This window comes from Quercus suber, unplaced genomic scaffold (assembly GCF_002906115.3).
Source record: "Quercus suber isolate HL8 unplaced genomic scaffold, Cork oak 2.0 scaffold_806, whole genome shotgun sequence".
NCBI classification, from domain to species: Eukaryota; Viridiplantae; Streptophyta; class Magnoliopsida; order Fagales; family Fagaceae; genus Quercus; species Quercus suber.
This window is the reverse complement of record NW_027070241.1, coordinates 255,457-269,506: the sequence shown is the minus strand read 5'-3', so window position 1 is coordinate 269,506 and position 14,050 is coordinate 255,457. Positions and strand designations below refer to the sequence as shown.

General features: G+C 33.8%; 1 protein-coding gene and 1 non-coding gene across 29 annotated transcripts in view; both read left to right on the top strand.

Annotated features, from left to right (window-relative positions):
• LOC111990290 (disease resistance protein RGA2) overlaps nucleotides 1–14,050 on the top strand; it is a 38,555-nt gene continuing 24,505 nt past the window's right edge. For 17 of the 28 annotated variants that reach the window (XM_065767457.1, XM_065767455.1, XM_065767454.1 and 14 more), the window contains exons 1-3: nucleotides 1–3,923; nucleotides 4,048–4,126; nucleotides 4,254–4,298. In XM_065767457.1, the coding sequence (XP_065623529.1) occupies nucleotides 177–3,890 (3,714 nt within the window). In that variant the 5' untranslated portion in view covers nucleotides 1–176 and the 3' untranslated portion in view covers nucleotides 3,891–3,923; nucleotides 4,048–4,126; nucleotides 4,254–4,298. Of the gene's footprint in view, nucleotides 3,924–4,047; nucleotides 4,127–4,253; nucleotides 4,299–5,333; nucleotides 5,406–5,507; nucleotides 5,648–6,340; nucleotides 6,677–7,384; nucleotides 7,623–7,750; nucleotides 7,878–8,577; nucleotides 8,644–8,764; nucleotides 8,832–9,329; nucleotides 9,413–9,490; nucleotides 9,521–14,050 lie in introns of those variants that run through there. The other 11 variants (XR_010626608.1, XR_010626615.1, XR_010626611.1 and 8 more) reach the window with 11 other exon arrangements.
• Nucleotides 9,528–13,166, top strand: LOC111990292 (uncharacterized). The gene is made up of 5 exons (XR_010626616.1): nucleotides 9,528–10,372; nucleotides 10,539–10,606; nucleotides 11,585–11,712; nucleotides 12,357–12,469; nucleotides 12,579–13,166. It is a non-coding gene; the product is annotated as an uncharacterized LOC111990292 (transcript).

Sequence of the window (14,050 nt, the reverse complement as noted above, 5' to 3'; positions counted from 1 at the left end):
AATACGTAAAAGACATGTATTGGACTTTATCTCATGTGTGCAAGTTGATAGTTGGGTTCCCTCCTACTTCTCTACATATATCACTGTTGCTGTTTTAGTGTTCGCACATCACAATCCTTCTATTGTTTCCAAATACTTCCAGCTTACTTCTGACTTATCAGAGCACCAAACCAAAGATGGCTGAGACTATCCTTAGTGTTGTTGCTGAGGAAATAATAGGCAAGCTGATTTCAGTTGCTACTGAGCAGATCAACCTTGCTTGGGGTTTCGAGGGGGAGTTGACAAAACTTCGTGACTCATTAACCACGATTCAAGCTGTGCTGGCTGATGCGGAGAGAAGGCAAGGGAGCGAGGAGTTCGTGAAGCTTTGGCTACGGAGGCTTAAAGATGTTGCTTATGATGCTGATTACGTGCTGGGCGAGTTAGATTACGAGATTCTCCGGCAAAAGGTAGAGATCCGAAACCAAATGAAGAGAAAGGTACACTTCTTTTCATTCTCAAACCCCATTGCTTTCCGTCTCAAGATGGGCATCAAGATTAAGACTATTCGTGAATCGCTAAAAAAGATTAGTGATGAAGCAAATTCATATGGACTTGCTAGAGCAAGTCCAGTAAATGCAAATCCAGAGATTATCCCAGTAAATTCATATGGACTTGCTAGAGAGACACACTCCTTTCTTGATCATTCAGAAGTTGTAGGAAGGGGAGATCATGTCTCAAAAATAGTTGACTTGCTAACTGGGGCAACCAAAGAACAACTCTCTGTCGTTTCTATAGTTGGAATGGCAGGTATGGGAAAGACAACTTTAGCAAAACAAGTGTACAACGATGAACGAGTAAAGAAACATTTTGATAGGACAATATGGGTATGTGTCTCTGATAATTTTGATGATAAAAGGATCTTGAGAGAGATTCTTGAGCTCGTTAACCATACCCCAAATAAATTAGAAAATAAGACTGCGATTCTTCAATGCCTTCAAAAAGAGTTGCAAGGAAAAAAATATCTTTTCGTACTTGATGATGTATGGAACGAACATCTACTAAAATGGGATACTTTGAGGAGTTGTTTGTTAGGAATTAATTCAAATATGGGAAACATTATTATTGTAACAACTCGTAAAAGCAATGTGGCTGAAATTATGGAGACACTTCCTCGATGTAATTTAAAAAGACTATCAGATGATGAATGTTGGTCTATAATCATGAAAAAAGTATCGTGTAATGAAATAACTACAGATTTGGAAGTTATCGGAAGAGAGATTGCTAAAAAATGTGGTGGGGTTCCATTAGTTGCGAGAATTTTAGGAGGGACGATGTCTTGTAAGAAGAGGAAAAGTGAATGGTTGGCAATTCAAAATAGTAAAGTGTGGAATTCTCTACTTGACAACAATGAAATTTTACCGATACTAAAATTAAGCTTTGATCATCTTTCTTCACCATCTCTAAAAAGTTGTTTCACATATTGTGCAATTTTTCCTAAAGATTATGAAATGAAAAAGGAAGAATTAATTCAACATTGGATGGCTGAAGGGTTCCTTCAATTGTCTCTAGGAAGATCAGTAATGGAGGATATTGGTAACGAGTATTTTAATATTTTGTTGGCGAATTCCTTATTCCAAGATATAGAAAGGGATGCTTATGGTGATATTGTTAGTTGCAAGATGCATGATTGTGTACACGATCTTGCCCTCTCAATTTCAAAATGGGAAACCTTGCATTTAGTGGGAAATTTGGGGGATGACATTGGCATGTCTCATATTCGACATTTATCTCTTATATTAAATGACCAAACAACACCAACAATCCCATTATCTAGAGAAGGCATGAGTAGGTTGCGCACAATTTTTTCGATTCATGTTAATCTTGGTGACAAGTTATTAAACTTAAAATGTGTACGTAGCCTAACTTTATTTGGGGGATGTATAGTAGAGTTGCCCAAGTCAATCGATAGGCTAAGACAATTGAGGCTTCTTCGCATTATAAGGACCAATGTCAAAGAATTACCCAAATCTCTCACAAAACTCTATAACTTGCAAACTCTAATACTCAAGGATTGTTATTTTCTCAAAGAGCTTCCAAAAGATCTACAAAATTTGATTAATTTGAGACATATTGCTATTGATCATCGAGACATAAAACAATTGCCGATCAATATGAGGCAGCTGACTTGCCTTCAAACATTGCCTTTTTTTGTCATCGGTCAAGACATTGGTGGTCGAATTGAAGAAATGGGATGCTTAAGGCAACTTAGAGGAAAGTTAAGTATCTACAATCTAGAGCATGTGAGAGACAAAGAAGAAGCCAAAAGTGCAAAATTATCGGAAAAGAAAGGAGTAAACAAGTTGGGATTCCATTGGAATAGTGGAAGAGAAGGCACCATTAACGATGAAGATGTGCTGGAAGGCCTTCAGCCTCACCCATGTTTGCAAAGCTTAAAGATAGAAAACTTTCAGGGTGAGAAGTTCCCTTCATGGATATTGACGCACAATAACAGTAGTGGTGGTTTGTTTCTCTGGGACCATTTGTTGGAAATCTTCTTAAAAAACTGTAACAAGTGCGAACAAATTCCTACACTTGGGCATTTATCTCATCTCAAGGTTCTTGAAATAGAGAGAATGAATAACGTGACATGTATAGGAACAGAATTTTACGGCAATTATAGTGGTGAGGGATCGAGTAATAGTAGAGGCGATAATGGTAGAAATGCAATGTTCCCGGCTTTGAAAAAACTTGTTTTGAAGCACATGCCCAAGCTAGTGGAATGGAAGGATGCGATGGAGCCAACAACAACAACAAGAGGAACGGTGTTTCCTTCCCTCAAAGAATTGGTTATTGAATTCTGTGACCAGCTCATAAGTGCTCCATGTCATTTTCCAGCTCTCGAGAGACTAACTATTAAAAGAATCAAAAGCACTGCATTCAAAAACATTAGTAGTAATCTTACTACACTCTTGTTCCTTTCCATATATGTAGTATCAGAACTTTCTTGTTTGCCAGAGCAGCTATTTCAAAATAATGCGAGTCTCATGAGAATTTTTATACATTATTGTGCTGATTTGGAGTCCATCTTGCCACATGAGGATGTACGGGCCTTCTGCATCTCTCTCCGAGACATTTATATATCTGAATGTGAGAAATTGAGTTATATACCGGACACACTGCACGCCCTTCAATCTCTCGAGTCATTTGCAGTATTCCACTGTCCTAATTTGAGGTCTTTTCCAAGTATACAAGGTGTGGCGTCGCTTCGACGCTTGACGATATCGTGCGGTGTTGAAGTTCTACCGATTGGGCTACAATCATGTACATCTCTTTTGGAATTGGACATTTGGTCATGTCCTAATTTGATATCAATTCCAGATCTAGGAGAATTGCACTCTCTTAGCCGTTTAGAAATTGTGAACTGTCCAAAGTTGACTCGTCTGCCAGGAGGGTTATCAGAATGCTTAAAGACTTTGGGGATTGGTGGGTTTTGTGAGGAGCTGGATGCTTTCCCCAGTCTCAGTTCCATCCAACACTTGCACGCGTCCCTTGAAGAACTAGGATTGTTTGGGTGGGCCAAACTCAACTCTCTTCCGGACGAAATTCAACACTTCACTGCCCTTACATATCTGCATATATGGAGTTTTGATGGAATTAAAGCTCTGCCTGAGTGGTTGGGCAACCTTTCTTCACTTCAAAAACTGCTTCTTAATCACAACAAGAACTTGATGGAAATGCCGACAGTGCAAGCCATGCGACGCCTCACCAAATTAAAAGAACTGATCATTAATGGTTCCCCCAAAGTAGATGTAAGATATGCAAATGAGAAAGGCACAGAGTGGTCCGAATTTGCACATATTCCATATATCAGAATCGAAAGTGATGTTATTAAAGATGAAACTTTTTGAAGATCTTATAAAATTTATTGAAAGAGATGTTTGGTAAGTTTGCTCATACCTCAAATCCTCTTTCTCTTATTTTCTCTCATATTCTCTATTCTTAATTTCCCACAATTTCTTGCTATCTTTCTTTAGTTTTCTCAAAATACGTTTGCTGGATATGCAGGCACTACGAATGGCATAATCTCTGGTAACTTTATGGAATTTCAATCCACTCCCAGGCTAACGTAAGGTCATAAACGCAGGTAATTGTATGGAATTTCTACTTTTATAACCCTAATTTCTTAGTTTCTCTCTTTATTTATTTCTTTCTTTCTTTTTCTTTTTTTAATTTTTAATTTGGCTATTTCTTATTTAATATATTGTGTTCAGCTGGAGGAAAAATCAATTAAAGCTAGCGGAAGTCCATAATTGCTGGTAAGTTTTCTATAACCTATCTTCCCTCTCACTTTTCTATAACCTATAACAAAACAAATTGCAATAATTGTTAATCCATAATTTTTTTTAGCATAAATATATTTTGGCATGATTAATGTTGGTACTGGGCTGTTACTCAATTTGAGTAAACCTTTATGAAATCTAACATTTGAGATAGTATGGTAATAATGCAATACAGTTTGCAATGTAGGTGTGAAGATATCAGACTTTCAAAGTCACCACCAACCTCTGTTTTTGATATATAACATTGATAACGTGTTTCCACTACTCTTTTGTAATTCTATTATGGTGAATATTTAGCTTTTCCATATTGAAAATTTCAAATCCAACTAATTAAACAAAGAATGTTAGATTTTAAGATCATATAAAGTGTATGATTTTATCAAGTCAAAAGAATAAATAATTACGATGTTCTTTTGCTTGATTTGAGAGCTATACTTGCATTTGTTCTTTATATAAAATTTTCCCAATTTTCATTTTCTGAAGGCTTGAGTGGATGGTTCTTCACTTTGGTTCCAAATGTTGAAAAACTTCTGTGAATTTATTTACTGTGGAGATTTGATTAGAGATTTACCTTAAGAAAACGAACTCCCCAAATTTTCTAATATTAATGCCTGGTAACATATGATTTATAACAGAGAACTCATTAATCTTTTGTGTCTGCCTGGTTCTCTGCTGCTGCCTTGTTTCTCATATTGGATAGTTATTAAGAATAATCATTGCATAGCATGATTCTATGTTCATAGCAAAAACATCTTGTAGCAGTATGGAATTAAAACTTTGTTACTGATGGCCCTAAATATTCTGCTCTTAATAGGGAATAGAAGGTTCTATTCAAGTAACTGAAAATTGTAAATTATGACCTTACTATAAAGAGAAACTGGTGCTATCTGGCACCATGTTGTCACCATAGCTAGATGTTTTCGGAAAAATCAATAGACATGAGAAAAACAGTTAGAGTACATATTACTGATGGAATATTCCTTACAAGGTTAATGATTTAATCACTGACACATGTTCCAAGGAAAATGAATAGGTGGTCCAAGATTGTCCATATTTAATACAAATTGAAAGGCAAAGCCACTAGTAAGTCATCAAGAACAGGCTTTCTTGGCTTTTTCTTCTTTGGTTTGTTTTCTTTCAGTATCAAATACCCAGCTTATTTGTAAATGATCTGCTTGTGTTCAGCTGCACAAATAATTAATTGTCTTCAGCTGGATGTGTAGGCACTAGGAATGGCATATCTATTGTGTTCACATGAAGGAAGACTTAATTAATCTTATGGAATTTCAGTCCACTCCAAGCTTAACAGAAATTCATCAGTGCTGGTATTTTTTCTCAAATCTTCTCTTCACTTCTTACGTATAAAGTACCAAATCAATCAAATAAATTTATTATTCATGCCAAAATGTGTGTTTTTGAATTCTGCACCATGAAATTCGAAAACATTAGCAGTAATCGTACCACACTCTGTCAGAACTTGATTCTTGCCAAAGCGGTTTTTGCAAAATATTACAAGTGTCATGCCCATGAAGATAGTGTTTTGTAAGCATTTGGTGTCCCTCTCAGTGCATCAGGATGTATGGGCCCTCTAAACCTCTCTCCAATCACTCTCTATATTTAACTATAAGAAATTTAATTAATATTCTGCTCTAACTGAAAAAGGAAGGTTCTATTATCCTCTCTTCCCTCTCTTTTTCTCCCACAATATTTACTCAATTGTTACATAGCAAAGGAAAGAAAAATTTGTTAATCCAGTTTTTTTTATGAAATTTTTTTGGCATAATTTATGTTGATCTGAGTTGTCACTCAAGTGGGGCAAGCCTCCATGATCTCATTGTGACGGTATCCTAATTATGCAAAATTACTATTTAGGCATAGAGGTACCTAACTTGCCAAGCCACGATCAACCTTTTTTTCTTTTTATTGTGCTATTTATTATTGATAACATGTTTCCACTACACTTAATTATATGATTTTTTCTAACCATTTGATTATTGGAAATTAATGGGATTTTTTAGGGTAAATTTTGATGCTGCTGTGTTTGAAGAAATTCAGAAGATTGGTGTTTGTGTAGTGGTATGGGATGAGCATAGGCTGTTCATTGGAGCTTTAAGCTCACTGGAAGATATGATTACTGATGCTGAGAAGACTGAAGTTATGGCCGTCATGCGAGCGCCTGAGTTTGCTGCTACGGTATGCCCTTTTGGAGTAATTATAGAAGGTGGCTCGTTACAGAGATTTCAAGCTCTCAATTCTGCTGAACCAAATCTCTCAAAAATTGAACATCTCTTGGACTTGGTTAAACATAATGGACTTTTTCAGGGAGATCTCTTTCTCACATGTCAGTAGGACTGGTAATGAGGTTGCACATGTATTAGCTTGAAATGCTAGATCTGATTGTAAATATGCTTTTTGGCTAGAGAGCCTCCTGTGTTTCTGCAAAAAAGCCTCTCCAAAGATGTTTTTCTTTTTGCTAGTTGATGAAATATTTTTCAGCTTTCCATTTAAAAAAAAAAAAAAAATTGATGAGAGAATTTGATATTTTAAGAGCTTATACAGTGAGTATAGGACTTTGTCAAGAAAAATGAAAAAAACTATTAGTCTTTTTCTTGATTCTACTGTGATAGTTGCATTTGGAATTTTCTTTGCCTAAAATTTTCCCCTTTTCCTCTTTTTGATGGCTTGAGTGGATTATTCTTCACTTTGGGTTTGAATTTTGAAAAACTTGTATGGCTTTATGCTCTTTTATACAGAGGAAATATGATTAGAGATTTACCTCAAGAAAATGAATTTGCCATCCCTTTTGGATAATAATAACTGCCCACATACAATTTGTAATGGTTAATTCATGAAAGATGAATATTTTGTGTTTGCCTGGTTCTATTCAATTGACTTGTTTTCATTTTAGATAATAATTCAAAATCATCATTGCATAGCATGATGCTTTGTGCATTGTAGAAATGTCTCTTATAAAGTTAATTTGTTGTAATGTTCTCCAGTTCTTTCACTATCCAATTACCACTCCTAAGCACAGCATCAATCTGTTGATTTTCAATTTTCAGGATGCTTGAGTGATTTAACAAATGCAGTAGTGAACAGCTAGCTGAAAACATTGGAGAGCATGAGAAGTCCACTAATGATTGCAAAAAGCCCAGGCATTTGTAGTTCTGCACCCATACTTATCATTGGAAGGAGCATGAGTGGTTCAGTGGTAGAGGATTGGCTGTGGACCTGTGGTCCAAGAATCACCATTGAAGGAATTCAAAGTTGATTCCAAATGCAATTGTTTCATTAAAATTTGTGAGTGCTCTCAATTTCATATTTAATTTCTCTCTTCAACAAAACCTATTAAGTTTCCTTCCTTTTTATTTTCTACTTTTAATTTTCTATACTATTTACTTAACTAGTTGTTCATATAATATTTACAGACGCTAGTTATCATTGATTTTCCAATTGGAGGTGTACCTCAGCACAAGATGGTCCAAGATTGCCCCTGTTCCAAATATCCTTATAAACTTCTGGTTACTATTCTAAGCTCAAAATAGTCCAAAATTGGTATTTTCTCTCAAATATCCTTTTGTCTAATGTTTTGCTTTAAAATAGACCAGTTGTTCTCTATTTCCTCACTTACCAAATTTCTTATTCTCTTATTTTTCCTGATTCCTATAAATTTTTGTTTCAAAACTGTCCATAATGAAAAGCATCTTTGAGATTCTAATAAAATTGAATGAGACCCTGATTGCAATTTTTCTTTTTCTTTTTTCTCTTTTTTTTGGGGGGGATCAAATTCTAATACTGGATAAGCCATGTTACCATTAATTAAGATTAATTCAAGAATGCATTGAAATTAGGTTGATTAATTTTATTATCTTTGAGTTTTCTTTATTTTTATTTTTTTCTTAGAAATTTCCGTATTTTTGGTCAACCGAGACCAGTGCTTTTACAATCATTGGTTCCTTCTTCTGTCTAGAATACAGATTCCGGACAATTCTTCCACCTTCCATATCAAAAGTAGATTTGTTATGTTTTCCTAACTTGAAGCCTCTGTGCCTGTGATTTCAACACTTTATTGGATTATCAAGTAGACATCTATAGTTATCCGTTTTACTTGTTAATTTTATCTGAAAATTTCACTAAAAAAATCACTTGTACATATCTCTATTAGAACGTATTAAAATACTATCTCCAATTAAGGTTTTCCATCAGTAATGGTGTTTTCTTCTTGTAAGTTTTGTATTATTGTCTTGCCCAACAGGTGAACTTTTGATGCTCTAGATCATGCAAATGTTCAGCGGATAGTTCCTAATCGCTTGCATATAAGGTAATGGGCTTATCTCTATAAGCTAAAACCGATTAGGTAGTATTTGATATTATAAGTACAATTTGCTTTAGAATTTGGTTTAAATAAGATTTTGATGACTGCTTACATGATTTAAAAAAAGGATAGATGCAGCACATTCTCCAAGCATGTGATAGATGACAACTTTCTTGTTTCTTTTGACGCAGCAGGTAGAGAACTTACCCCTAAGTAGCTAAATAAATGCATGCTATTACATACACATACATATAAACATAAGTACATATGTATATTCAATAGCATGTGTATAGAAAACAAATGGCTAAGTTTTGATTCTTGACAATGAGTTCGATGCCTTCTTTCTTTTTCTTTTCTTTTTTTCTTAAAAAAAAAAAAATAATGAGTTTGATGTCATTGGTTCTTGAGGTTGCTAACAGAAAACAATTGACCTCTATTTAGGACGGATGTTCAAGAATCTGACCTCTGTTTAGGTCTTCTTAAGATTTTTCAAGCACATCTTTGAGTCAATCAATCACACTTATTCTTCACTCCTAATTTCTTTGTTCCAGTATTCAGTTTTCCCGTGTCTTTTCCTTTTTCAAAATTTTTATTATTCTATCATAAAAATTAATATTGTAACATGTTATAGGCAGCCTACCCCAAACATTTTGGGACTAAAGGCATGATTGTTGTTGTTGTATATGTTATAGGCACTTGACAAAATATATCTATTGTTTCTGGCTAGAGGAATAATTGATTATAATCGGAAGCTGACAAAATCTTTTTAAAGTTGGTAAGTTCTCTAAAATATTCTCCTCTTTTCCTCTCTTTATTCTCTATCTTATACTCAACCTGTATATTGTTTATGCAGGTATTCTCTTGTCAACTATCAACATTTCCAGTAAGTTCTCTTTTCTTATGCAGTTGCCATCCTTCATATTCCTTGAAATGATTTTGCATGATTAAGGTTTAGAGAATATTTATCTATTAGTTAGCTGGTGCAAGAACTTATGAAATCTAATATTGCTTATAGTTATATTCCAGCAATTAAATCATAAATTATAAGCTACAAAATTTAAGTTCCTCTGTTTTTTCTTTCTAAAAGTCAATAAACTTTTCCCTATTGAACATTTAAAAAATAGTTAATAAAATCCATAATTTTAGATTTTAAAATATTACTTCATGTAAATAGAGCTTCAACTTTTGGTAACCAATGTGCACTGAGTTGATTGTTAATTTTTAGTTGTTCTTTCTCATTTTTATTTTGATATACATGCATAAACGTTTTGGTGACTTCCAATAGATTTTCCAAAAAAATTGCTTATTAATCATGGCCACATACCTTAGTTGCCATAAGCTCTCCTAAATTTTTCATATTGTCGATGGATGATGTGTTTTGTATTTTTCCTTGAATTTAAAAACATTTAGAGCCATTGCTGTTGTAGTATAAGGCCTTGGTACGTTAATTAAGTAGTGCTAAACATCTTTTTAGTGGTTTTGAAATTTAAATAAGTTTTATATATTATAGGAGCCCTCATATTTTCCCAACAAGAGGAAAAGGAAAATTCTCTTCAAGTGCTGCACACATACTTATGATTTCAAGAAGCTGATCTGCTTCCTTACAGTGACTTATCAAATTTCATATGCTACTGATTGTTTTTTTTCCCTCATATATAAGGCAGGCCAATGGAAACAGTTCCCAGTGTTCCAGGATTGCTTGTATTCAAAAGATAGGGATATCATATCATAGAAAGTAAGTGATAAGTCCCTCCAAACTTGAAGTCTAACTCTCTTCTGTTTTCTTTTTTCTTCAAAATCAAATACCAAATACATACGTTTATTATAACTGATCTTGAATGTCTTTGCTAATATAATCATTGTCATTAAGTCATTAATGTTTGGGCATAATGTCTTTGTAGAGCTATTCTATATTTACATTTCAACTGGGAGAAGAGTTGAAATTCGTTAGTGTGGGCAACATGTTCAGGTAATTCTTTTTCCTGAGATTTTTTTTCTCTTCAACTTGGCATAATGCATGAGACCCTCAGTTTTTTTAATAATTCTTTACACTTATCTTTTCTTCATTATCCTAAAATAAATAATAATAATAATACAAGGATATGACTGGAATTTTATAAATCTTATACAGTAAAAAGCAGTTCAAGCAAACTAAGGTTTTTGTCCTTCTCAATAGTTTTCCTAATAATTGCTTCCTTTTTATTTATTTATTTATTTTTATCATAGATCTACCTTTAGAATTGTTGTCCAAGGTCCTCGTATTACATTTATAGAAAGTAGCTTATTGCTAAAAATTGTACATATACAAATATATAAATGGTATTAGTGACGCATCATGAACTCTTACACAATACTTTAGTTTCTTACCAACAACAAACAATTAGAATATCTATTATGGGAGAAAATCTTTTGTGATATAAAAGGAAAAGTATAAGAATCAGTCTTCTTGCTAGTCAATGACATGTGATTGTGATAAATAGGCTATCATGTCGATGGGTTAATCTTAAGTCTTTGCTTCATCTATATGGTAACTGGGGACCTTTTCATTTCTACATAAGGTATACATTTGCAAGAAGCTACAGTATCTAACTATGGTGGAAGTGGGACATTTGAAAAATGCTATTACACTCTAGCACAATTTAGAACCCATAAACCATTTTTATCGGCGTAATGACTTTTAGTCTAAAACTAACAATTAGTCAAATGTAAATGATTAACCAAATTATATAGCCAGCACAAAGCAACTGATAGCTAAAGCAAGTAAATAGCAATATAGAAATGCGGAGAATAAATGCAAACCGAAAGCTAGTTTTTCTTTCCAACTCTCATTCTCTCAACTGCTCCATCTGCCTTCTTCTTTTACTTTCTGTTCTGTTTTTCTTTCCTCTAGGCTCTAGTTTCCATTATTTACAATGTAACAAATCTTCTGTGTGAATAATAATTGCAGACAGCAGACTATACAACCACGTGTATCAGTGTATGATTAAAATCTTCTCCAGAATCTCTACAAAAGCAAGTGGGTAGGTTGTAGCTGTGTTGGCCCTGTGTAGCATTCCCACAATTCCACTTTCCCAGGTACTTTTTCTTTTATCTTTTTATAATTTGACTTTTCTTTATCATAAATTTATTTGTTATTAAAATAATCCATATATCATATAACATTTTATGTACCAATTAAAATATAATACTATTTATCATTGATTATTAAATTGTATGTGCATTACCATTTTTAATTTTATATGTAGTATGGATGTAATTAATTTGACAGTGCTTAATGTTTCTCTTTGTTTCTTGATTGTGCTTCTTTTCCAGTTGAATGAAGTGAGTTTACCATTAGTAAATATTGATGTAATTAATATATACACACACACAAAAAATTAGCTGTCTAATTTTATGTGTGGCCCCCCAAACATAAATTTTTGGCTCTGCCACTGGGATATACAACCAACAGAAAGTCAACAATGATATTGGATTTGAGGTGACACCCTAAGTTTCCAAACCTTCACTCATAGCTCACAAAGTCAGATGTGTACCAATGAGATGAATGGAATGAAATTTCCCTCACTAGGATGATAATGGTGAGAGAAATGGAGAAGATATGTTGAGAATGTTTTAGACTTACTCTTTGTAGATTAATAGCTGACTATTGTTTGGTGCACCCCACTATGAAAAACTCGCATTTACAGGCGTTTATGATGCCTTTTAATCTTCATGTGTAGGTATTCTTGCATGTCTGGATGGGTATATGAATATAGCAATGGAGCAAACAAAAAAAAACGTCAAAGTGCGGTTGAAAAATAACTATGAATATGCTTTCGTTTGAGAAACAATGGTAATTAAGCATTGTCTTGTTGTTTTACTATTATTATTCATCTCTCTATTTTTTGTCCACCCCATATTTTTTTGGACTGACAGTGATTGGGATATCTATTCTGATGCAGTTCTCTACATTAGTATACACAGAGTGCACTGGCAGACTAGGATTGCTTTTGAACTTTTATCAAGTCATGTAGATCATCTGCAGTCATGCATTTGATGTGAAATATTGTGGATTTTGGAAATGAGGACAAGAAGAGCTTCTCCAATGAGGATTAGAAGAGCTACTCCAACTTGGACAAACGGAACTTTGGTTATCTATTATGTACAAATGCAATGGAATGAGCTATCAAATTCAAATGTTTGATTTAAAGAGTGGTGCCTTCTGGTTACTGTGATGAATTAATGGCCATCATTGTCTTAACAGTATATTCAATGATGATGATGATGATGACTACTTAACAGATAAATTTATACATTGAAGCTTGCTGCATAACTTTTAGAGGCATCTTTTGTTTTGATGGTGTTATACCATAGTGAATTTGTTTCTAGATGGTTTTAATTTGCAAGAAACTACTTTAAATTGTACTTTGCATTTTTACTCAAATTGTACTTTGCATTTCTACTCAAATTGTACTTGAACCAAGAGAAGCATAATAGCTTGTTGCAAAAAAAGTTGTGAGATGATGTAGGCCCTGTTTTTTATTTTCAAATTTATTGTTCTCTATTCTATTTGGTTGAGGGGAAATGGTTTCAAAAATCACATTTGGTGTTACATTCAAAGCTTGGGAAGAATGATTTGAGAATGTTTAATCATAGGTGACTAACTAGCTCTTGGCTACTCCCCCTCCACTTGTCCTCAGACCTAAAACCAGTTGATGGATAACCTTTTAGTTACTTTTACTAATCGCCTGTTATATCAGCTGCTAACTTTGATGGTTATGTCTCATAGTCAACTGTTAAAAAATTATCAGGTAGAATATTTTTGTTTATGCTGATTAGTTAAAACAAGTCATTTTCACAAAAGGAGAAAAATAAAAGTATCTTGGACTTGTATTCATCTTCTACCAGGAAGTTACTTTCTTTGAAACAAACGGAAGTCTTTAAAGAATATATTTTGATTCATATTATATTGTTAGAGAAGTATACAATTTATTTATTTTGGTGTTTGAATATTCTTTATCAAACCATAAGATGGTTAAAAGAATTTCTTAATCTTACAAAGACTTAATCATTTTTTAACTAAGGATATTTATATTATTTTAAAGATATGCTTTCCTGTTAGGCAATCCATGGTTTTGCTGTTATAGGGGCCAAGCTAACTTAGGGCCTATTTGGATTGAGGGGGAAGAGAGGGGGAGTATAGGGGAGTATGATAGATTTAGCCCAAAGAGTTGGCTGAAAATAGGCAAATTTTGGGTCAACTCTACTCTACTTTCCCTCCCTCTCCCTCAATCCAAATGGACCATTAAAGCCAAGATGTTTGTCATGATCCTTTTTTTAGAAGCAAGTTATACCAAAAAAAGAAAAGAAAAAAGAAGGAAGCTAGTAAAACACCTTATCGTATACAGGGACAATCAAAATTCTCTTTACTCTT